The following is a 26,732-nucleotide window of genomic DNA, read 5'->3' on the forward strand; positions in this document are numbered from 1 at the left end:
GAGCTTACTTAACTGGACAGATTCATCCTCTTATGGTGATAACATAAGAAAGCAAACACAAAGGATTATTTTAACAAACCAAAGTATGCTGGGCACATTCTGTCATTGGGTTTGCTTTGTCTATTCTGTTTGGGCTATTTAAAATTGAATGGTTCAGTTGGAAGGGACCTTCAAAGATCATCGAGTCCAACTGCCTGACCACTTCATGGCTAACCAAAAATTAAAGCATGTTATTGAGGGCATTAATCCAAACGTCTCTTGAACACTGTCAGCATCTGATGGGGCATCAACCACCTCTCTAGGAAGCCTCTTCCAGTGTTTGACCACTCTCGTAGTAAAGAAATTTTTCCTAACGTTTGCAGCAGAAGTGAGCAGTTGAGTGTTTCTGTTGAATTCTTCCCCACGCCTTCACACCCCAGATCGGCTGAAGCTAGCACAAAGCCAGTTCTCTCTCCCATGCCATTCTGCCTGAGTCAGATTAATGCAGAGCCACAGTGGCAGTTTTGGCACGTACTGCCAGCCAGGTATGACAGCTTTAAGAGACGTTACGCCTGCATTTCTCCCTGTACTCATGCAGGACGGTGGCAATGTCTCCATTTAAGTGGGAATGCAGCAGCTACTTGCCAGTACATAGCAAAAATAGGTTTTCAAGGCAGCATCCTCCTTTGGCTTTCACTTCTGCTTAGGTTGCATTTTTGCTTTCATTCTACTGAAACTGTTTTTCCAGAAGACTTGCAAAGTCCATAACAGTGCAGACCAAACACTGTGCAGTGAGATAGGCGTGAGTCTATCTTCTTCGTGCAAAGAACTGCCTGATTACCCTCATCCAAGCTGCACCTGGAATGAATCAAAAACTGGCCAGCTCACACCCATGTGCTACATGCATCCCGTTTCAACTGTGTACAGAATGCAGCATAGTTTGTGCAGAAAACAAACAAACAAACCAGAATGCGGTCATATCTGCAAACCATATCATGATGTGTCCCCTAAAAAAATGCACATTAAAAATATTACAAGATACCTATAATTGCTCTGGGGACCACAAATAAAAATAAAGAAAAGAAAGGCAAAGCTTTTTTGAAAATATGATTTTGATCTCTGCTTCCTCAATTTTATAGTGTTTGAAGAAATTGCTACAGCTTACTTTTCATGCCTTGAGGATGATGATCTTCAAGTGTTTTAGGAGGGGGGAATGTGGAAAAACGAAAGACATGCGTAAGTGAGGAGCTTATGCAGCTAACAACAACGCACTTAATAGGCTGATTGAAAGTTGCCTGTAAAACAGTTAAACTGTATATAAAAACTGTTTGTGATACTGTCCCAAGGCAGAAAAAAGAAAAAAATATTTATCCAAGTAGCATCTTCAGCTTGAAAGTATACCATCCTCTGAGATATACTAACAGAGAAGGAAATTAAGGTTACTAAACACTGGGAGCACAGTGAAAAGCACTTCCCTTTTCTCACTTCTATTTCTCTGTGCCTTTGCCAGCACACTGAACAGTCAGGTTCCCTACCACCCGTCTATGTTTCCTTTGCACAGTTAACAGTGGAGGGAACAAAATAAGAACAAAATACATGGTTCATAAAACCTGGCCAAAGGGGTTAAAAACAGAAATGTCACCTGGTGGATACCAGCCCAATTTCACTGACTTCAAAATAAACATTCAAGAGTGAAAACCACTATGTCCCGTTATGAAAAACATCACAAGTTCTTACTCCACCTTCTTCTGCTGCTTAGTATTCTTGCTTTTAGGGAGAAAAAAAAAAGAGTCAATTCAGTGTATGGGTTCTCCATTGGAAGACATAGCTTTTGCTTTTGGCTTATAAATGAGAGAGCAGAAGCATAAAGTACTTACTGTACCCAGATTTCAATTAGTTTCCCAAATAATGTCCTGTGGTATCACCTGATCACCTGGACCATTTGAAATTTTCTTGGCTGTTTTTATCAGCAGCAGAGAAACACAGGTAAACGAAATCCATGGAAGCAGTGGATTTTGCCACCGCTAAGAGGCCAAAAAACCAAATGCAATGGTCTAAGGGTGTGACCAACACTTAATAGTCAGCAGTTTAGATTCAGCTGCCCCTTACAAATAACCTTATTTAGGCGAAGCAAAAACTTTTTCTACATTCCTACATTAGAGTTTCTATTAGCTGGGGATTATTCCTTGAGCTTTTTGAAAAAAAGCATTGGGACCTGACAACCTTCCCTTTCAAAAGTCAAGCACAGCATCACTTACAGCATCACTCAACTGCATGTCATAGCATCACCCTTCCTCTATTATAAAAATTTTCTTTATCTGTACACATACTGTGTATTTTTGTTTCATTCTTTAGTCATGGACTCATGATACTGTCTCTGTAGATGAGTCACCAGCACCATTCACAGAACAGTCCTTCACTCTGATTTCCCTGTGAGGAAAGAGCAAAAGTGTGCCTGTCTTGGTGAACAAGGGGAGACCTGAGTATTTTGCAAAATGCTTTTTCCAAAATGTATTCCAAAGACTTCAAACAATGTGCTAAGGAACAAAGCTGCAGATAAATATTAGAGAAGACAGCATGACAAGAATGACAGTCTTCAAAAACAGCCAATGGCATTAGCCAAGCAGTACATTGCTAGCATAGATATACCCTGTTGCAGTGGATAAACCCTGCATTTCAAAACTTCAATTCCTCCTTCGAAAAGGAAACATGTTTAATTGTTTTTTAATCTATACCAGATACATGACCAGTTCACAGAAAGAAACAATGAATATTAGCAGAGGTCACAGATATTCTCCAGAGGTCCGCATGTTTTAGCGATGCCTCTGGACAGTTTAATTATTCAATTTTTAAAAATAATTTTATTGTATCAAACCTCTGTAATTAAAAGTTAGTATCACTATTTCATCTAAGAATAAATTGTAGGCATTTGGCTGCGTTTGGAATTTGTCTCTTCTTTACAGAAAAATATCTGCAAGTTACAGATCTTCACGGGTAATCTTTGACAGAATGAACACTAAATAAGAATACCATAAGGAATCCTGATGCTGCTGCATTACCACTGGTCATAAATAAATAAATATTAAAAATATGATATAAAAATTATATCATAATTTCCTTAAGTAGTTTGCTACATAATCATGTATCATATCTGTCCCCCACCAACTGAGCATTTTCTGCTTGGTTTACCTTTCCAGGGATTCACTCCAGATTACATACCAAACATAATCATATAATAAGTGTCCAAGAGACTTTTGTACAACGTCCTCAATAATATGGTTTAACTTTTGGTTAGCCCTGAAATGGTCAGACAGATGGACTGGAAGATCTTTGAAGGTCCCATCCAAATGAACTATTCTATACTTCTGTATGCCTGTACTATTCTGCCTGTCCCACAGTGTTTGAATTTACTGAGCCTGACAGATGGTTAGACTTTATTACTGTCAAAATACTTCAACAGTGTGATAGCTACAACTGATCCAATTTCCTTAGGCTGTTCATTTTAGAGCTTATCACAGAGGCGCAGAAGGTCAAGGACTGCACACATGTCCAGGTCAAGCTCAGTGTGCCCTGACAGAGAGGACAGAGTTAGACTCTTATTCTGTTCTTGGGTTAGGTCATGTTTATTTCTAAAGGTCATCGCTATCAAAATATCTAGAATCTTCGTCAAAGATTTATCTCCCAGGAGGCCCTGCCCTAAGCCACAGCAAACAACGCTACTAGTGTACAAGGCAAATGTACAATTTTCCCTCTGCTGCGAAGTATGTTTACGTGCACTAGTAAGTATGACATCTTGAGCCATCATGTATGTTTTACTTCCAAACTTGGCTTTGCTGTTTCATATTAAAAATCAACATTAGACCATGTACACTGCACGGTAAGTTTTCTTTCCCTGACTGTGGATACTTGTTATGTCGATGAAGGGAATTTCCTCTCCGCAGGTTTTATTTGAAACATTGGCTCATTCTAAAAAATACTTCCTAAGAATATATTTGACTCATTTTTTCAGCAATGCTGAATTGCTCATTTTTCTCTTGCTGCCCTCAGGATCAATGAGCTAAGAGGCAAGGGGAAAAGACCTAGTGCTCCAGAATCCATCACTTGTATGTGGTAAGGTATTTGTAAACATGGTTTCAACCACATATTACAAGAAAGAAATGATTTGTGAATACACCTATGTGAAATAATTTAATGCAGCTCAGTGTACAGATCCTCTTTTTACAAAGTTAGTATACACAGAAGGTTACTGTTTACCCAGTTCCTCTTCCCAGTCTAAATGAAATACAGATAAACTTTTAGTACTCAGCATACTCTTTAAGAGGTTTCACATACAACTGACAAAAACCGGACCTTCAAGAAAGTATTGATTTTCATCAGTAGGAATGGTGAAACTGTAGTAATGACAAAGGCCAGGTTTTTACAGCTCTGTGATCTCAACAGCTTGTATCATAGAATTACACATCTCATTTTATACCACTGCAGACATGATTTTACAATAGTATCAGCAAAGAACAGAAAGCACTGGCTTTCAAATCCTTGCATTTAACATTTTTTTTTTCTTTGGAAAACACAAGGTTAGCTTTCTCTAATTTAGAACTGACAGACCTGAAAGCAAAATAAAAACATAATAGACAGTGCACAGATAAAATGACATCATTATCAACTACCACGTCAGCTTACCTGAGGATTTTTAAATAAAGCATATTTTTCAGGTTTTTCCAAAAATAGAATCTTATTCTCAGTGTCTCGAGTCCAGTCTGATAACACTTCAACAACATTTTCATGGTCTTCAAAAAACCTTTCTGGTGAGACAAAAAAGATAACGTAAGACACACAAACTATCCCCTCCTAAGGCCACAGAAATTCCTGTGTCAGAATGTAATCATTATCTGATGTTCGTTCAGAATTGCAGAGCCCAGCACTCTTTTCCACTGCACAGAAGGGAGTAAAACCACATGAAAATAGTGTCACATGGAAGTTCAAATCAGTTACAGAAGATGCCTTATGTAGCTCAGGCACACCCTTAGAGTCTTCCTGCATCTCGGTGCTGTTGACCGAAGGCTGGAACCAGTGACCGACTAGGAGTGGATGGTAACGCCCATGTTTCTCAATGCCCTTCTTGTTTTGTTTGCTTTTATTTTTTACGGTTTGCAGTATCACTGGGGATATATTCTCACTTTGACTACTGAATTGGGAAAAAATATTAAAAAAAATTCCTTGACATTTCACTTACTGAAACAACTGAAAAACTACTCTTTGTCAGCAGGAAGAATTCTATGCACTGAAAATAAAATATTTAGTTTCAGGCAAATTTTTAAAAACAGAAATGGCCAAACAAAGGAAATAGAAAGATTATGAACTGATGTGAAAATCTACTGTTTCACTCAACATCTAAGCAGTTAAACTCACCAGAGAGGTGGGAGACCTACTCTCAGCTCTCTTCCTTCCTAATCTGATCTGAACCCAGAACCTCCACCCAGAAAAGCCACCAAGTTATTCTGAGGTTAGGTAACTTTTGATCTCTCCTTCTGGGGGTTTCACTCGTATAAAGCAGCTGAACAGACACATAAATCCCCTTTAGAAGGAAAAGGAATTCAGCATAATTTGACACACAGTTTTGGAAGGACCCAAACTGCAGTTTTCTACAAATTTAGCATCTGGGTGAGGAATTCAACCAGCTCTGATTTTCAAGTTTGAGTTCCCTCAGAACAGCTGTACCCCAAATTCAGTGGTCTTCGATGATCACATTTTTCAATGGCCTAGTGTAAGAGGAGATAATAACATATATGTTATATATTTTCTCTAGCACTTCTCATTACTTCAAAGAGACCAGGATGCCCCATCAAAACTAAATTATGTGAATTAAAATATCACAAACTGAGATTACTTTCAAGGACAGTTCACAATTACGCATTGGTATTTAACACACAAGCAACACGATACTTTCCATTTAGCAACTGCTATTTCTGCAAAGCACTGGAAATACAAAACCCAAGTCCTCTTTTGAAACATTGTCTTACAGTCCAGGATAACTGTAAAATAATTATCAGGTCATAACAGAAAACCTACTCATCTACCATGATTACACTGGGAGTCAAATTATGTATCAAAGAAAGGTGAGTAGGAAGAGCAAGGCGGAGGGAAGGGGTGATTTCATTATTTCATCATTTGTTCTTTAACACTAATTTTTGCCACACACACTTGTTTGCTGATTTTCAGTCCCATATTTTTCTTAGACAAAAGGTATCCTTAGGAGGTTTTTTTTTTTTTTTTTTAATAATTAACTGTACAAAGGAATGTCAAATCTGGATGTATATTATAAGACAGTACTCTTTATAGCAAAATACATACTGGTATGTACAGCCCAGTGTCATACCACTACTGAAATTATTTGTGATATTAACATGCAATTAATATAGGAGTGTAGTAGTTTACTTGCAATGATTGTATAAGATACTCTGTCTTCTGATATAAAACTAGCTTGGACTTTCTGGAATATCAGTTCAGACTGAAATATTTGTTGCTGAGATTTGCTTCTTAAAGTGATTTTATTCTCTTGAAATCTAACACGGAAAGCAAGCAGGAAGAAAAAGGGAGAGAGTGCCTGTATCCTAAGCATGCTGATAGTAATAGAACTATTTAGAACTGTCAAGAAATAATCTGACAAGAATTAAGGATAATTAACATTGTTACGATTCTGAACAAAACAAACTGCATGTTGCTGTGCACTGGAAGCAGACAAAAAAACACGTACCCTTGCATCCATATCAAAATTCCCTTCTGCAAACAAAAAAGCTCCATCTCCAGCTCATTTGGACCTGGTGAGAGGCCTCTGCATCAGGAATTCACAGACTTTTCTTCCTGAAACAACTAGTGATTTACTTCCTTTTCTACCCTTCTGTCCTCGCTTCTAAAACAGTTTTTACTCATTATGACAACAATTCTTTACTATATTAATACAGTGCAAAGCACCCAGATTTAGTTGGGACTAAAGCAACACAACTGATTTGTACTTAAAAAAATAATAATCCATTAACTCCAATATTTGTAAAATATGCTCTCCCTGATACCTCTGGTTTTAATTGTGTGATGGTGAATTAAAAAATGTCCATTCAGAAAAGAAGAAACCCAAGAACATCCTTTTTAATACTCATAATGTATGTAAAATAATGTATGTATAATAATGTATATATCAAGATATATGCTGTCATCCTAACACTCGGACATGATTGTCCAAGTCACACCAGACCAGAGGAAGCAACTTTTGAAGACGAGAAAACACTCTAAAACTACTCAAAGTGACATTTGTGACATCTCTAGGGTCTAATGACAATTCCAGCCCTTCCTTAGTTAAGATAAGCTGGTACAAAAGAATGTGGCAATATTGCTTCATGTATCATCTTAATGGAGTAGAAAGAACAGACTGGCAGATACTGTCTCCGCTGCTCTTACAAGCAGATGAGTATCTCCTTTGCTTATGAGCAGTCAGGCTTTTTCCAGCTATTTTTACATTTCTTTGTTTTAGTTTAGCAGGATGATTACTCCTGGGGCTCTTTTTAAGTGCAATATTGGTATTTAACTTTGTGCATTTTTGCCTTCCTGTTGGGTGTCTGTAAACTGAGAATGCTAAAGATTGTTTGACAATTTCCAGTTTCTGTAGGTCAAATGCTACCCTGGAAGAAAGTTGTGGCAATTTTCTTCTTGTGCTGTAAATACCTTTGCAGCCTGGACAATAAAAAGATTATGAATTAACTCATAATGAGAGAATACTCCGTCCTTAATTAAGCCTTGAAGTCTTTTTGAAACAAAACTTATTAAGTTGCAACTAAAAATGCACAAGTTTTGCACAGCTGTTTCCTAGGGACCTGGAGGCCTGGGTAGTTGCTTCCTAAGCCGTATGGTACCACCAGCAGAGCTGCAGTCCCGTTGAAGAGAAATATCCTGTTCACAACTTTGTTAAGAAAACCACCACCACAAGTGAAACGCATTACAGAAGACTGAAATGCTTCTCAGACGGTCTTGTTTAATCACTTCATTTGTTTGGCTGGTATGTAACAGCCTGCTGACAGCACTTCAGCACTGCATCCTCTCTTCAAAGAGCAGAACTGAGTACTTTTATGTTTGGGTCTGTCAGTGCCTTGGCAAATACAATAAAATTCACGTGGCCCTTTCACAGTGTATAAAACTGAAAAATGGAAATGGTGGTGAGCAAGGTGCCTACTGCAGCTTGCACCACTGACAGATGGAAGCCTTGATTCCACAGCAAGAATGACCGAAGTACATTCCTGCAGCATCCCTCAGCTTCTAGACTGGGATGTTTAATGCCACTGGACATGTGGACAGGAGAAATGATATTAATTGTATTTCAAGACTACTAATAACGTAGAATGCACTGTATCTATTTGTCATGCATCCCAAAATGCCCCTGCTGCTAGGCCACTTACCAATTTGCAGCTCTGGGTACATTTCATACAGACACCAGTCCACGTTGCAGTCACAATGAGTTTTCTCAAAGAGATTGTCCAGAACATCCCGTGTAACCTGACGCTCATCCACCATTAGCGACTTTGTGCTGTTATCATACATGTGCACCTTCACAACAAGCTGAGGACAGAGTCACAGAAGAGTCAGTTAATTTCAGAAGCAAGTAAAGGGCTAACCTGAATCTGCTAACGCAGATAAGAAAAATTAAGGCTGGAGGTTATTACTGATTCAAAGGCACCACTGTCCCCCAGTAAGCTGAGGGAGTAAAACATATTGGAGGCTTTGACATCACATTGCCACCAAAATAAAGACCTTTTCTCAGAAAAGGAATTTGAGCTTTATCCTGTACGTTATTTCAGGAAAGGTGAAAATCCTATGGAGAAAAAGCAGAAGCTAATCTCTTCTCTAAATCTACTAGATATCCAATCAAGGAAAATGCTTGATAGGGAAACCAATACAAAAAGACAGTATCCTAAATGCAGGTTAGAAATATGGAAAGATGTAGTTTAGTTTTAAATGAGAAAAAGAATGGAGGTATCTTGCCATGCCAGACTAACCTGAAATCGATAATAAGCAAATAGATGAGTTACTTACATTGACCAAATAAACCAGAAAGACACTCATTATTCCTTCATATTGTGAACTATTTGTTAAATGAGAAATTGTGTGCACCTTTTCAAAGATGAGCAACACCAGAAAATGCCAAAGTAAAATATTATAAGTACTTACATCCATTTTCTAAGTTACTGAACATCTGTAGCTTCTGTTGAGCTCAGCTGCAATGACAACTTGGGATGAGTGGGCATATTTACATGACATGCCGCAGCACTGTGCAGACACAGGCTGGAAGCCTTCTATCTTACTGGTGTAAAATTTCTTTTTTTTTTTTTTATCTTTGTACATTATTGCACTGCCATGAAAGGACTTACCAAGAAGACCCTCATTAATTCAATTGGAATTAGCTAAATCTGTATCCACTCTAGAAGTAAAATAGAATACTTCTGGAATCAGCACAGCACAAGTAAGCAACGTTTTTACGTATCTTCCACATTCTCTAAATCAATCTGTCCAGACAGTGGGCTTTGCCCCAACACTGGGGGAAGAGAGGGGGAAAGGTAGAACCTTCTTGGTCCTTTTAGAAATAAGTCCCTCAGAGGTAACATTCTCATAGAGACTCCCGTACTGGCAGATGGCAAGACAGCTCCACAGATTACGTTTTGATGTCTCAAGTTAAAGACAAAATATGAAAAAGCTTAATGGTTTTAGTAAGAACTTTATTATTGAGAATAACAAAAACAGACTTGATAGCTCTTATGGTTACATTTCAATATTTTAAGGCTCACCTTTTTAACTTTGGCTTCCTTCAGTTTCTCCAATGCAAGTTTAATTTTGTCAGCTTTAGCCTGTGCCTCTCTTTCTTCCTGTAAAGACACAAGATATTTGGTGTACTTAAGCAAGGCCAGCAATTTGCATTCACTTGAAAAGAGTTGTTTCTTGTTATTTATATCCAGAACATAAGGATTGCCATGGGAAACTTCACAGGTACAGGGAATCCCCAGCTTTCCTTGAGCTAAGATCCTCTCAACAAAGCTTTGAGACACAAGTGCAGTGTTTCCTTCTGTTTTGTAGGCATAAAGCTCCTACATGACCAACTGATACAGGAATGCTTGAAAACTGGGCTCTTCCGTGTCTTGACTGACTTCTCACTGCACTAAACATCTTTTGTTTTATCGCTGTTTCCCCTCGATACTAGCAACCCATAGGACGTTAAAAATACGAGGTGAAATGAAACCTTCTCTTTCAGGTTGCACAAGTGTGGTTGCTGTTGTCAAATCCTCCACAATGAAAGCCAGGCAATCAATTCACAAATGTCTTTTTTCCTCTTCAGGTATGGATTTGCATTGCTACAGCTCAGACATGCTGAACTTCAAGAATCCAAAAATAGTTTCTGTGGTTGAACAGAAACTGCTGGACAGAAATGACTTCCACAATAAGGTTGCTGTTCTACAGAGGGAAGTGCACACAGCCTCTCAGACTGTGGTCTTTGTCTTACCATCTCAAAACACTTCTCTGAAAGAAGCAGGAAAAGCATCTTAACTAAAGTGGTTGAGTGTCCTGCAGGCAGACTTTCTGTTGAAAAGTTTAGGCAGCTATAACTCAGGCTTCACCTCCATGTGACCTACGTTGAACAGAGTTCACACATTGTACAAATCTGTGCAGCAAACCTCTCTCCTGACAGTTGTCGTGTTGTCATAACCTTTGTCTTTCTCAATGTAGAAAAAGGAAATAATACAAAGTAAATACGCTATCAGATACAAAATTTTAGCACTGTTAAAGAAATGCCGGTTAAAAGATTCCTTCTCCCACTACAATATAATCACCACATTTTCTGTATCTTTAAATAGAAACACATAAAAGTCATCCAGATAATGTCACAGAAAATGTAGAAATTTTATTTAGCTTAAGGACAGTTTTAAAAATAAATGTCAGAGTTAATGGAAACATATGAGACAGCTCTATGCTTCCTTGAAAGAAATGTTGTACCTTTTAATTTTGGCAGAGTTAAAGGTTAGAGAACAGAGTCTTAGTATCACAGATGAAATGGGAATAATGAAATTGTGCTTATTTGACTATAGAAAAAAGGAAGTATTAAACAAAATGTCAGCTTTGATTTGCTCAGGAATCACCTATCAAGAACCCTGGCTAACAGGTGTGGATTTTGATGAAAGAAAAGACATTCCACTTACAGCTGCAATTCACCCTACTGTGCAGAAATGTAATTTCTAAGCAAATATTCACTAACAAAGACAGGAAATAATGTGAAATCAGTTCTTTCCATATGTATCTTAAACAGTTATTACCTCCATCACTCACACTGTAACTCGTGTAATAGCCCTATAGGTAATTTTCTGTATGGACAGCAAGCCATACCTTGCAGATGCCATCAGTATTTGAGTACAACCTGTACCAGAAAATGAAGTGAGGGCTGTGGGAGACAGCAGAATCAATGCCTAATGAGGAAATTAACTACTGCAGACAGATTCTTTAGAAATGCCTCTGCCTCCTGTTCCCACCCTTCTCTGCCCTCTCCCTGCATCTGGAAAGAGACCAGGAAAAACTACTAGAGATTTAACTCAGCACGCAATCTCAAAGGAGCACTTTAACTGACAGAGACAGAGGTGATTTCTGGCTACATTTTTGAATTTAGAATTCCTGTTGTGTTTAGCAAGTATACCCTCTTTTTGCTGAATAAATCTTGTTTGACCCTCAGGTAACAAAGGATGCCAGTTAACAGAGAATTAGTCCCAGCAGGGCTACCTGAGACCTGACTCCATAGAAGTAGAGCTCAGTACAAGATTCAAGGGAAGGAACTGTACCAAAATGTTGACTTCAGTGAGCTTGAGATCACAGCATCATAAAAGCAGCGATTGGAAGAGAGCTCTGGAGGTCTGGAGTCTGGCTCCCTGCCCAGAGCAGGACTGTCACAAACACCAGATCAGGTCAGCTATGGCTTTGCCAGACAAAGTTGGCAAAAATTCCGGAGAAAGAGAATCTGTGACCTCTCCGGGCAACCTGTTCCAGTGCTACACCAGATCCTGAAACGAGAAAGGTTTTCCTAATGTCCTGTTCTGAAGTTATAAAGCAACAAAACAACTGTTACCCCGTGTTATACAATCTATCACTACCATGGAAGAGTTTTATATATTTTAGGTTGTCACTTAACCACCCTGTGGCCTCCTCTGTCAGACTGAACAAGCCCAGCTCCACCCCTCTGCTCTAGCCCTCACCACTCCATGCCCACCATCCCAGCAGTGTCTCTGCTGGAGATGCCCCCCCTCAGAATGGGATGCAATATTCCAGGTGTGGCTTCACACCAGTGCCAAGAAAAACGAATAATGACTCCCTCAGTATGCTGGCCATGCTCCTCTCACCACAGCTCGGTTTCCATATTCAGTGTGGCAGCCACAAGAACCACAATTCAATGTGGCAGCCAAAAGAACACCAGCTCCTTTTCAACTGGACCTCAGCCTGCCACCTCCCAACCTGTACAAACACACAGGGTTATTCCTCCCCCAGGTGCAGAGCCTTGTACCTTGCTGACCTTCTGAGGGATTTGCTGGGTCAGTCTTCATGTTTTTCAAGGTCTCTCTGCACTGAAGCTCTGCTATTCATCCTGCCAGTCAGTGTGCTTAATTAGAAGTATCTTCAGCACATCTGCAGGCGATGCTTCACATCGTCATTCAGGTCACAGACGAAAATATTAAACAACATGAGCCCTAATGTCGACCCCACTTGTTAGCAGCCACCAAAACATTGATTATTACCCCATGAGTCTGTCAGTTTAGCCACTCTTCAGATCACCTAACCACCTACCCTTCCAGACCACACCTCCTCAGCTTCCAAATCAGACTATTTAGAAACTTGATACTTCCTTAAAGGTCACCAGTGTAAACCAAGATGCGGATATGTTCATAGGTCAATCGAAAGAGCTTATCTTACAGCATCTCTTCTGTATCAATTATACCAGTTAAATAAAAAAACCCTTCAGCTTCTGAAAGAGTTTAGCTGTTTTTACAAATGTTGATTTTCCCTTAAGATAGGAAATTAACTATTATCTTTGAAATACGGAGAAATGGTGAAGTTCCTCCCACATGTTTACAGCTTTCACTCTTCAGACAGAGCACTGAAAGGTCCTATACACCAAATGAAGCTTTATCCAGTGAACTATTTTTGTATGATCAGAAAGGTCCTCTTCCTAACAAAATTTCGGTTCCTTTTGCTAAATATGTTTGTTGTATGATGCTGAACACAGAGGCAGCAGTGATGTTGAGGTGATTCATAATCAGTTTGTGTGGGCTTTTGAACTGCAATGAAGTGTCTACGGTTTTAGGTAAAACTGACCAGTACAGTTCTACGTTGGCAGACAGAGCTCTTTTCACCTTCCCTAAAATTTTTTCCATTCTGTAAATGTCAGTAACTCCTCTCCATCATAGTCACCATGTACATTAATACTCAAAGCAACACTTGTAGATTTTTCAGGATTTCAGATTCATATTTTTTGGACTGCATCACTCTTCTAACAAACACACTCTCCACACAGGGCTGACAGGGCAGAATTTGTCTTACATTATCTCCCTCTCCACAACCTCACGTCAAAGAACTGAACTTCCAATGCTCCTGCTAGACATACCATGCTTGACTTCAGTTCTTAAATCAGATTTGCAAGAAACACAAACATGGAGGAGGTGGTGATAACTGATTTTTTACTGTACCAGTAAGTCAATTGTTTATAAATAGTACCTACTTATAATTTTGGCAACTGCTAAGCAAAGAGCTTTCATCCCGTACTACAGATGGTCTTCAATACTTCCCTTCAACAACAAGATCAAGAAGGGCAGAGTGATTCTGCACTGTGATCAGAAGAGAAGTACTTCTCCTGCTCAGCCTTTCACCCGTTCTCCAAGAAAACGCTAAGTTTTGCAAAACTGAACAGCTTTTCCTATTTATTCCTATTCCTTTTCCTGCAGGAAATCATTTAGACCAGAGATGGATGTGGGAAACATCCACAGAACTTCCTCATCAGTAGCAGTAGCATAGACTGAAAATAACAAAATGGCATCTTCACAAAATGGTGGGATATTTGGCCATGCTTTGCACAGATGCCAAAGCCAAACTCTCTATAAGAAGGTACTAATTGATCAACGCTTATTAAAAAAAATTAGTAACAAGTCTTCCATTATAGTAAACCATTTCCAGTGATGAATGCCTGACTTGGGCTGTCAAAATGGCAATTAGAAGGGCAAAGGGATGAGCAACAGGTCAAGGAATTGGTAGAAACTGCCAAAGCCACAATAACAGAAAACTATCAGTCCACCATTCGTGTTTCAACACTGCAGAACCTGCCCAAGATGTTTCTACACTAGATATCCTCATTGTTCCTATGCCAAACACCACCTGTAAAACTACACGAGCTACTGAACTCTTAGAATGAGATTCCACACAGAGTTACCTGGCTGAGTGGCTCTGGAGGAGGCGGCGGTGGTGGTGGTGGAAGGTCTAAATCAGGGACTGGAGGTGGAGGAGGCAAGTCATCCCCAAACCGTCCCGTAACGGTAACATAGGGACTTGATTTACTATAAATGTCACTATCCAAGCCTGTTGAAGGTTGAGCGACCACACTTTGCTGGTTGCCAGAAGAAGTTTTCTGGGCTTGTAAAGTTCTCTGTTCAACTTCATTTATGTCTGCTACAAGATCAGCCATTAAAGCATCCAGGTCTTTGTCTTCTAGAGCACTTAGGGATTCTGTAAAGAAAATCAAAAAATGTGTCAAAGCGAATGGAATGAAAAAGTCTGTTTCCATCTCACTGAAGATTAATTGCACTAATGGTTACTGTAAGATATAAAGATGATAGGAAAGGGAACAAATTTTGAAATGTGTTCAAGAAAAAAAGCATGTTTTAGGAACAGCCATTAATCTGGTCATACTGAAGTTTATAGTACAAGGAACTCTACGAATACAAATTAAACGGGACAGGAAGCTTCACTTTCAGTGATACAGTCTCAGGTCTATGCGATGTTAGGAAATCTGGCCCTGATCCAGCAAAGTTCATGGGCATATGGTTAGTGATATGGATGCATGAAATTCCAGTAGCTCCCATTAGGCTATTTATTCATCTAAACTTAAGCATATGTACATGAATGCTCAGCAAGTTTTTGGTATAATATACAGCAAACTATGTAACTGATATCTGGATCAAGAATATTTTAATATATTAGTACTGTTCTAAAGATTTAAAATTAACATGAAGCAGAAATCAGAATTGGAGAGTTCTAAAACACAGGCAACTGTATGGTATTGTTTGCAGCACATCAGTAATTGCGTGATCAACCTCTGTGACATACCTCATGTAATATGCAGGGTTTTGAGGATCCTTTAAGCAAAAGAACAAACAAGACAGTCTTTTTCAAAAGAATTTTATCAACCAGATATAAATATTGTCAGAGTATAAAGCAAAACTTATACTGTATTTTGGAACTGATATGCAATTTCTTCTTGGGTTGTTTGAACTGGACACGCTGTAAGAGATCCAGTATAATAACATCCTGTAGGATGATTTAGTTTTCTAGAAGAGAAGTGTTCTTTAAGAACCACTGCATTCAGTGGTTTAAATCTCTTTGAAGAGTCTAGTTCAAGAAAGCTTTTCCAATTTGTGATTCTTTTAAGTGGAATTTTGGAAAGAGAGAGCCACGAACTACATATTAAAAATTTATAATGTAGTCCAACAAAAAATAGATCATTCAATGGACTAAGTGAGTATGTCACTAGACTATCTCAGTTTCCTCTGCTCTACCTCTTATACTAACAGTATATTTTCATAAGCTTTTATTTTCAGCTGACTTATGATCCCTTCAATTTACATACCACCTTGCTGGTAGAGGCATTAGGTAGCTTAATGGCAAATTCATTCTGGGACAAGAACACTGGTTTCCCCAACTCAGGGGAATGCAAAATAACCAGCCCCCCCCAGTAAAAAGAAAAAACAACAACAACAACAACACAAACAAAAAAAAAACCACCAACAACAAACATACCACCAAACATAAAAATAGTATTATTTTATAAACTCAGATCAATTCCCTGACTCGGTTGTCAGGGAAGCAAGCAGCTGCAAATCCAAAAGTGACAGTGCAAGCCAGAATGAGAATAAGCAATGTAAAGTAAAAGCAGCTGAAGCTAGTACTTGCACTGGAAAAAAATGCTTATGCATTTTCCAATATGTTAAATCTTTGTGTAAAAAGGTGGCATTTTAAAAAGCAATCTGGGGGACTTCTTTGTTTTCCCTTTACACATGGACATCTTAAAAAGTCTGACTTCTGTGTAAGACTGAGCAATATCCTTTTAAAAAACATGGCTCCTCTGAAGTTTCCTAAATTGAGGCACACACACATGTACCTCATCCTACAGCAAAACATTTTTTTTTTTTACTTTATTTTTGATCAGGAGTGTTTGAAGTTTTTTTGTTACATTTGTTGCTGTGAGGTATTTTAAAAAAGCATAAAAAGCATGAATGAGTCTATTCACTACTTACCATTTAAATCCTTAAAACCCACTGTGAAGCTACATTCCTTGTTAGACACTTTGGGGGATGGAGGTTGTATAGTCTCCACTCCTAAACTCTGTTAAGATAAAAGAAAAAGAAAGGTGTCTAATGACATAACTACTGTTACAGATATTAACATTTGTCAATCAATTACCTGAAAGCGTCTAATGAAGTCAATTCTTCTTCAAGGAGCAGAATGCCACACTCTAGTTCTGGGATTATGCCTAGACTGGTAAACTAAACAGAGCTGGGACAATGGTTCAAGCACCATCTCATGCCAGGTATTTCATGGCTTGCATGCTTCCTAACACAATGTCGACATATGCCAATGACAACTCTCGTCAGGGCACAGCTGGGCATGGTTTGGGAAACAGCAGAGGCTTAGGCTGTTTCACAGAATCATCGAATGGTTTGGGCTGGGAGGGACCTGAAAGCCCATCCAGTTCCAACCCCCCTGTCATGGGCAGGGACACCTCCCACCAGACCGGGTTGCCCAAAGCCCCATCCAGCTTGGCCTTGAGCACCTCCAGGGATGGGGCATCCACAGCTTCTCTGGGCAGCCTGGGCCAGGGCGTCACCACCCTCATAGTTAATTTCTTCCTAATGTCTAATCGAAATCAACACCCTTTCAGTTTAAAGCCATTACTCCTTGTCATATCACTACACTCCCTGCTAAAAAGTCCCTCTCCAGCTTTCCTGTAGGCCCCCTTTAGGTACTAGAAGGCTGCTATAAGGCCTCCCCAGGGCCTTCTCTTCCCTAGACTAAACAACCCCAACTCTCTCAGCCTCCAATAGAGACATTGAATAAAGGCAGACTGGTTTTGAGGGGTTTTGTGGTTCTTCTGGGGGAAGAGGGGTGCACGTGTTGAAAGAGTTTAGCTGTGTATGTGTACAGATTTGAGCTATGCAGTGCCATGTGCTCCGGCATTATATTTACTAATATAAATGTAACTTTGCTGTTGTTTTCTCCTGCTGTTTGAAAAACAAAAAACAAACAAACATAAAACATCCTGTTTTCAATAGAAACTGTAAATCTGCATAGATAAATAAAGAATTCCTTGTTTGTGGCTTGCTGTTTAGGAAGCAGGCAGAGAAACAGTGCTTCCTCGGTTAGGAAAAGTGCATAAAGTGAAGATAAATTCCACTTCTATTCCCCAGTGAGGAAGGTGATAGCTCTAACAAGCAAACACCGTAGACAAGGCTGGAAAGAATTTCAAGGGGTTGTCTAGACTTGTCCTACTACAAGTAAGTTACACCTGGTTTGTATCTGACAAATGTATAGCTAACCTCGTTTTAAAAGTTTGAGATCAGATAAATTCCATCTTCTCTGGCAATCTGCTCCAGTGCTTCACTATCGAGATCGCTATCCCTGTCATCAGACCTTTCTTCTGATGCTTAACCTAAACTTCCTTTGCAGCAGCTGAAGGCCATTCCCCGTTGCACTATTCTCTGTGGACATGGGGGAACCGAGTACTCCTTTCTGCTCTGAAGCTGCCTTTTATGTATTTTAAGATTGTTATCAGCCTCCTCTCTAGGCTAAACAACCCCCATGCAATCTTTTCTCATAGGTCATGTTTCTTTTTCTCATCATTCCCACTGCTTTTTTCTGGAGTTTCTCCAGTCAACCCTCCTTCTCTTCAAAACGCAGAGCTAACACTGGACAAAGTTTCCCAGTTGAGGTCGTAGCAATGCTACGCAGAACAGAAGGATTACTTCATTTATCCTACAAGCTATATACCCTTGTTCATACATCCACGTTCATCCACCCATACATCCATGCGTTGGTCTTCCGGTGCAACTGTATGACATTTTGTTCACTGTCAATTTGTACCATTTACATTTTGCAGAGTTGCCTGAAACTGACAGGCATTTTTCATGAAAGCTAACGCAAATGTTTTCCTTGGCAACTCTTTTCACCTATTGCCCACCCAAGACATGTTGGTTTCTTCTGAAGTTGTACAGAGCTGGAAACCAAAGCAGTGACAACTTTAAACACTTTAAGCACGGCTTCTGTGTTAATGCTTACTCTCATAAAAATTGACTTGGAATAAGTAGCGGGAGAGGAGAAACGAAACTAATATGAATTTCACAGTGATGGAGAAAATAAGAAGGGCACAAAGTGTATTGAGGAAACAGACTTAAGAATATAAAGGAAAAACTCCAATTAGTAATTCAACAAGGAGTTGTAACATCTCATAATGGCCATTAAAGTGCGGAATGAAAAATGAAAACGGAGAAAGTACAAAAAAATGGAAATTAAAGAGCTAACAACTGAAATGCTAAAAAATAAAAAATTGAAATGAAGTTCATAAAAACAACAGAAAAGTGCAATTCTAAATTTGCATTCAGTTTTCAAACTCTTTATACAATGTAAAGGCATCACTACGTGTTTCTATCATTTACACTTAGGAACAGACAATTGGAATGGTAAAAAGTGGGTAAAAGTTCTAGAAACTGGCTTAGGAAATTAAGAATCTAAAGGAATCAACAAATGCAAGGTTTATGTGGCAAGGGCTTGGTAGCAGGGGGCTGCAGGGGTGGCCTCAGTGATCAGAGCCCAGAAGCTGCTCCATGTCAGCTGGCTCCAAAAGGGACCTGCTGCTGGCCAGAGCTGAACCATTGGCGATGCTGGTTAGGCCTTTGGGAGAGCAGATTGAAGCATGGGGGAAAAAAAACAACTGCTGTGCCACAGCAGGTGGGAGAGTGAGGAGTGAGAACCAGCCCTGCAGCCCCCAAGGTCAGTGCAGCAGGAGGGCAGGAGGTGCTCCAGGCAGGCAGCAGCAGTTCCCCTGCGGCCTGTGCAGGGAGAGGCCCCTGGTGGAGCAGGCTGTCCCCCTGCAGCCCATGGGTCCCACACGGAGCAGATCTCCACGCTGCAGCCCGTGGAGGAGCCCCCGGTGGAGCAGGTGGATGTGGCCTGGAGGAGGCTGCGGCCCATGGAGAGCCCCCGCAGGAGCAGGCCCCGGGCCGGAGCTGCAGCCCGTGGAGAGGAGCCCCCGCAGGAGCAGGGGGTCTGGGGGGAGCTGCCGCCCCTGGGGGACCCGTGCTGGAGCAGTTTGCTCCTGGGGGATGGACCCCGTGGTACGGAGCCGTGTGGGAGCAGTTCTTGAAGAGCTGCTGCCTGTGGGCAGCCCCCGCAGGCTCAGTTCGGGAAGGACGGCATCCCGTGGGAGGGACCCCACGTGGAGCAGGGGCAGAGAGGGACCGTGAGGGAGCAGTAGCAATGAAGCTTCAGGGACTGACTACAGCCCCCATTCCCCATTCTGCTCTAGTCTGCTAGTGATAGACAATAAATTATGTGAATCTCCCTATGCTGAGTCTGTTTTGACCCTGACGATAATTGTTGAGTGATCTCCCTGTCCTTATCTCAACTCTTGAGCCCCTTCCATTGTATTTTCTCTACCCCTTTTTCCTTTGAGAAGGGGGAGTGAGAAGCGGTTGTGGTGGAGCTCAGCTCCCCAGCAGGCTAAAACCACCACAGCAAGTCTGTTAACTGTAAGTCTTCAGGCTTTCACATATGCCTGTCTCCTTCTCCCATGCAGTGGTTAGGGAAAGGGTGATGCCAGCACAGCAGAGAGGAGGGGAACCAGTCTCAGTTTTAGAATCACATCCCGTCCCAGCCGGTGCTGCACCACTGAGTGGAGAAGCTCACTCTCTTATCCTCCTCCCTGATACATACACACACACACATATATATAAAATAAACATGCATGGCTATAAAAAGCTCTTAAGACAGAGAAAGGCTACCAAGGGGCAAAGTATTGGGATTTGACAGCTAAGATTGTAATATGAAATCTTGGCTTTCACACAACCTCAATTGTTTAAGCACAATCCCCATTACGTGGCTCAGAATTATTGGTATTTAATTTGGCAAGCACTGGGATGCACCAAAATGAAAGACCCCTCAAAACAGACGCTGTAAGTAGTCAAACTCACACAGAATCCAAGAGACAGCTTAAGCGTTTTCTAACAGGCATATACTAATACGCAACACATTTACTGAGTTTGTTTTGTTTTTTAGAAATAAAAATTATCCTTTATCAGGTTTTGCAGGTAGTATTCTGTAACCGTAGCTTTAGAAATAGGCTCCTGCTGTTTTATAGTTTCCTCTCAAGTTTGTATTCTGCACTGGCAATAACATCTCTATAAATTCTTGAATTGCACCCTAGCTGTAACTTAATATTTTGGCATATCTAAAGATGCCTGTTATTGCTATATTCATACATTCAAGATAATATAAAATGTTGGTTTTAGTTCCAAAGCTTACATCTGATGCTCAGGCTACATCTCATTTACCCGTGTATGCAAGGCATTCATACCTGAAAATTTGGACTCAAACTCTTCCTGTTTTGATGGAATCTTTCAACTTCTTGGGACCAAGTCCAAGAAGAATATAAATTGCTTATTTTTATTTTTTTTTCAGGGGAAGAAAGCATCTTTCATAAGCAGTTAGCTCTCTCTAACAATCTAGCCTGCGCTGATATTACCACATTCTTCAGGCCACGTGGTTTGAATGTCAGTCAGAAAAATTTAGTTGAAAGTTTTTCAGAAGAATTTAGGTGTATATTTATTCAGAGTGAAAGAACATGAAAAATGTTGAAAGTTGCCTCTTTTCTCTAATATGTAACAGCTCTTTTTCTAATCTTGATTGGAAAAAAATATATTTACCTGGGTCAGCATGTCCATCTCCCCAAGTAGATTACTGAACATTTCATCTATATCATCACATGTTTGCTCCATCTGAAAGAAAAAAATCCACAGACAACAAATTATCACGAGTTCATTTCAAAGCCAGCAATAGTCAAAAAGAGGATATGCGATATTCTTTTACAATTCTTTCCCAGTTAACTTTAAAACAACTTTTGGCAACTTGCAAAAGCCTCCATCAATAGTTTAGGAATAACTAACAGATCAGAAGCTCAGTCCTGTACATGCTTAAACATATGCTCGGGCCCTACACTCATGAGTTCCAATGACCTCAGTCCTTGTATTAGTTACATTTCAGAGGAACCCACTAGCAAATAAATCATGGTTGTATCTTAAATATCAAGGAAATCCAACTAGTGAGAGATGGAAAAGGAAATAAAGTTTGAGGTTGAGAAACTCCCAACCGAATGCTTTGTCTTGAAAGCTGTCTTTCTTTGGCTGTGACACAACCAGAGGTATGTCTCAGAGGTTTACTAGGTATTATCTGGTTCAGGACCTGGTTATGATTAGTACATAACCAACTTTTTGTCTCAATATTTTTCCCTGTCTTCTTTCAAATACTAGTACACTCAGAGAACTCTAAAGTTACTGAACCTCAGGGCAGCTGAGGGACAGCACTGAGACAAGGCAAGGATGTACAGGCTGGGTGGCAGTAAATGGTGACTTCTGTCGCAAGAGGCAGGGTGTGAGGACAGCACCAAATGACAATAATGGGGTGGTACAGCTTCTATAATAATCCCCTTCCTCTTTCTCATAAATCTGTTCCTTTGCAAGGAGTGAAGTAGTGTTAAAGGGTGTCTGACATGGAATACTGCTGAGGACAAGATGTATAAACATCATTTTCTTAAGAGCCTCAAGCCTGCAAGGAACTGCGAACTCCTACTGGTGGCGTAAAAAGTTCTGACGATCACACTTTAAACATAAGTAGCACTATTGATTTACTAAGTTTGTGTGCGTCTTCCAGGATGAGGACCAACCTGACGCACACAACAATCAACAGAGGACAGGGACAACTCTAGCGACTGGAAAGACTGGCAAGAAAAGAAGATCAACAACTACCCTGTTCTTCAATCTCTACAATCTTCTTCAGTCTTTCCTTTGATAGAACATCTAAAGTCATGTAATAATTCCATAGTTCAATATTAAATACTACTGAACTACTAAAGTAAACATCCCTTGTTCGCAAATTATTTGGTAGCATGTTTTTAATGATAGTTAATAATGGAATAGTGAAGCAATCTGAGCTGCTCTGCCTCCTTTGAACTTCATCCTTCAGGCATCTACATAGGAAACATCAGCCTCATTTCCACGTGTCCTTTCACTACCTGTGTTATCACTGACACCAGAACTCACTAGGAGCAGGCACGTACAGCTCCCACCAGTCAGGCTCGGTGTGTACCCTACCTGCTTTAGACTTTTTTTGTAGCTGGTGTAACTAAACAAGGTGCAAGCAACCGGGAACAGAGCTTAGAATTTTCCCAGTTCTCTTAGATCCTGGCAATCCAAGACTTACAGATTTGGAAACAGGATGCTGCTGAAGGCACTGTGACACGTGGTTGGGAGGGCTGAGTGTAAGCCCCGTGGTGCAGACAGCACCGCTACGCCCACGTTCCGTAACAGGGCACGCACGTCACTCACGGCTGAGCAGACGGAGAGCTAAAGGCATCTCGGCTGCTTCATTTCCAGCTGACAAACCCACACTGGATGGCTCACTGCCTCTGTATGGATCACACCTATCACACAGAGCTTTCTCTATAAAAGTCAGTTTCTGTAGATTCAGCAGTAGCCCGGTTGGGTAAATCGTTAGGGAATGTTACTTCATTTATTTGAATCAATAGCTGTGTAGTAGCTTCCTACACACCAGGTACATGGAAATCAATTTTCATAAAACAGATAGACAAAATGTCACTTATTTGATCAGGCACAGCAAAGTTGGACTTGCTATATGACAAAAAACGGAGCTGCAGCTCATACTGACAGTATCTCCTCAATGCTTAAGTAGTAATTATTTTACATGTTCCTGTTTTCTCTGATTTAGGAGAACAAAACGATCTATTGCGGGAGTCTTACCAGCTGTACCCATTTGTATGTTTTGCATTTGGTTTTGTGTTTTAACACTGGCTAGGTCTACTTTCATGAACGAATCTTCATACTAATTCCTTTGACCAACTGAAATTCTGCTTTGTTATATTTTTCCAGAATAGAAATATAAAAAGGGGGAAAAATTCTCTTGGGTTACAACCAAGAAACCTTAACAAGAGGAGGAGAAAGGACTGTCTAAAAAGGAAGAAAACCCTATGAAACCTTTCTAGCATACATATATATATTTACAATTAATAATAATAAATTTAGATTTTAGTTCTTTGCAATCGTATGATTTTTCTGAATCTACAGACACACGATTCAAAAGGGAAATAAAGTAATTGCATGGGAAAGCAATGTGCAAAGAATTCACTAAGAATGTCCACTGTAAATATGACCTGAGTTAGTCAGCGATGACTTTTCCTTATCAATTCCAATAAATGACGTTTTACACTAGCATTTTTTAGACCTCAAGCACATGAGCTGGAACATATGTATTGAGAAGGATGTGTGTCAGTGTCCCTCTCAAGCATCACTTTCCAGGACCAGACATCCAGCACGATCACCCAACTGATCATGCCAAGTTGTCACCAAGCCATTCTCCCTACCGGTATCTCTCTTTTTCTCTTAAATTTTTATAGATTGGTTTTAGGAAGAAAAGTTAACACCATCAAATCAAACATCATCAGATCCCATGAAGAAAGTATTTTCATGTTAAAACACGCTGAATGATCTCTTAATGATCTCTTAAACCACTATGAGAACTTTCAAAATTCATTGGGGATTTTGTCAGAAGCTGGAAAAGCAAAAGGTAGCAAAATGAATCCCCCAAAGGTGGAACTGCCAGAGCGTGCCACATCCACTCTTCTCTTCTTTGGTCCATTCCATTCGTGACTCCTCTCCATCCTCATTGCTGTTCTTTCAAGGCCACAGCAGGAACAGCTAGACTAAACAACAGGCAGATACTATAGGGAACTATCCCATTCAAGGAAGATGTTGGACCAGCAAAATCTCTGTTTTGAAATAGCCTTGAATTTATTCAAACCAGAAACTCAAAGTGAAACCTGCAGGTGTGTAAGTTATTATTAGGAAAAAAGGGGAAAAAATTTACCTAAGTCCCCAGAAGAATACCGAGTTTCACATTCAGTCCTCCTTTATATCCACTAAAAACCAGTTTTTTTGTACAGTTATCCTGTACATAGTGCTACCACTAACTCATAACTAATCATTATAAAATAAACTGAAAACTCAGTACTTTTATAATGCTTCTTATGTAAAGCATTAAGATATCAAGCAGATAAAATATCAGAATTAAAATAAAAAGAGGAAATTGTGGTCGTGAAACATAAAAATAACAAGGGGCACAAGGGAAGGCATGCATCTGAAACCTAACCTATTTTTAAAGTGATTAATTTTGAAGTTGATGCCTTCTAAACCTCTTTTTTTTAGTTAACACCAACAGTACAGGAAAAGGTATTCCTTATTGTTTTCTTCCTTCCAAATTAAATTCTCAAATCTCCATTGAGCTCTCATTTCCTCACGAAAGCTTTTCTCTTCAATACTCCCACGTTTCTCACACTTTATAAATAAGGTGTGGGTGCATTTTCTCTTCAGCTTGCTATTTTAACCAACAAGTCTCACTGTTTAGTTAATAGATATTAAACTCTCACAGGTTTACCTAGAACAGAAATACCAACTTATTGCATTTTGACTCATCAATACATTTATTCACCTCGCCACTTACCAAAAGTCCCCCAGACCTGTTAGGACTATTATTTTTTTTTACCCTCTCAATTTCAGGTTTAGAAGCCTCTTTGCTGTTAAATCACATTTAAATCTAAATTTAGAGACCTGTGAATAAGAGAATTCATTGTACTTCTACGTATTTCTTTGTACTTCTTTGTATTCCAGCTCACTCCATGAAGAAAAATATGACTTCCGTTTATTTGTTCCTGTTTCTCCTAACTGAGAGAGTCTAAGGGATACCTTTTGTTTGTCAGAGGCTTTGCTGGCATTTCCAAAGACACATGTACGTCCACCCAGGTGCCCCTGAGAGGGGGCTTCCAGCCATTTCACAAGAACCAGCCTGCAGCCCTGGCTGACACCACAAAACTCTCTCTGCTGCATTTCTAAACAGCAACGGAGCTGCACAAAACTTTTTCCAGCTTCTAAATATCTATTCCCTATATACTCTCATTTTAAAGTGAGATGTAAGCATCTGTATTTCTTGAGCTATGGGCTAGGAAGTTGGAATTTAATTATCTAACCTCTAACACCAGAGAAATTCTGCAGATGCAGGGAAAACTACCCACAGAGATGGAAGGGAAACACTCCCTTGCCCGATTTGTTGCTCTTGCATGAGAAGCAGACTTTGCTGACAGCGAAGGATACTGTTTTCCCACAGGGCTAGTCCAGTACCCCAGGGGCACCAAAGAAGTATAGTGACTGGGAAACTTCTTGCTCACATGCAAGACCAGAGAAACAGTCCTTGCACTCAGTGTCCCAGTGTACAATCCTACACGAGCTAAGTACAGTCTCATCTACATCATTTAGTGCCACGCACTGACAGGTAGAGCAGGGACTGCCTCTGCTGGTCCATAATATGAACGATGTCACTAACATCCAGACTGGCTTTCTGCATGGTTGCAAATATCTTCATTTGTCAGGGTACTAGGGAGAAGAAAAACACCCACAACTATATATTTTTTTAAGAATGAAGAAAGTTTTACGATTTCATAGAATCAGGGAACCATCAAATGGTTTGGGTTGGAAGGGACTTTAAAGACCACCCAGTTCCAACCCTCTGCCATGGGCAGGGACACCTCCCACCAGACCGGGTTGCCCAAAGCCCCATCCAGCCTGGCCTTGAACACCTCCAGGGATGGGACAGCCTGTTCCAGTATCTAACCACAGTCATAATAAAGAATTTCTTCTTTATATCGAACCTAAATCTACCCTCTTAGTTTAAAGCCATTCTCCCTTGTCCTATCCCTACACCCCCTGACAAAGAGTCCCTCCCCAGCTTTCCTGTAGGCCTCCTTTAGGCACTGGCAGGCCGCTGTAAGGTCTCCCCAGAGCCTTCTCTTCTCCAGGCTGAACAACCCCAACTCTCTCAGCCTGTCTTTGTAGGAGAGGTGCTCCAGCCCTCTGATCATCCTTGTGGCCCTCCTCTGGACTTGTTCTAATACATCCATGTCCTTCTGGTGCTGGGGGCCCCAGAGCTGAATGCAGCACTCCAGGTGGGGTCTCATGACAGCAGAGCAGAGGGGCAGAATCCCCTCCCTCACCCTGCTGGCCACACTGCATTTGGTGCAGCCCAGGATCTGGTTGGCTTCCTGGGCTGCAAGTGCACGTTGCCGGCTTGTGACGAGCTTCTCG

The 26,732-nt window shown here is 40.3% G+C and overlaps 1 protein-coding gene across 1 annotated transcript in view; it reads right to left on the reverse strand.

Annotated features, from left to right (window-relative positions):
- The window catches only part of APBB1IP (amyloid beta precursor protein binding family B member 1 interacting protein), a 65,631-nt gene that overhangs the window by 29,184 nt on the left and 9,715 nt on the right, over positions 1-26,732 (reverse strand). The window contains exons 2-7 of the mRNA XM_080583302.1: positions 21,234-21,305; positions 16,554-16,641; positions 14,474-14,766; positions 9,807-9,884; positions 8,424-8,583; positions 4,660-4,781 (exon numbers count right to left, since the gene is read on the reverse strand). Coding sequence (XP_080439428.1) covers positions 4,660-4,781; positions 8,424-8,583; positions 9,807-9,884; positions 14,474-14,766; positions 16,554-16,641; positions 21,234-21,305 — 813 coding nt within the window. The remainder of the gene's footprint in view (positions 1-4,659; positions 4,782-8,423; positions 8,584-9,806; positions 9,885-14,473; positions 14,767-16,553; positions 16,642-21,233; positions 21,306-26,732) is intronic.

The sequence above is a fragment of the Anser brachyrhynchus genome (genome assembly GCF_964034855.1).
Source record: "Anser brachyrhynchus genome assembly, chromosome: 2".
In the NCBI taxonomy this organism is placed as follows: domain Eukaryota; kingdom Metazoa; phylum Chordata; class Aves; order Anseriformes; family Anatidae; genus Anser; species Anser brachyrhynchus.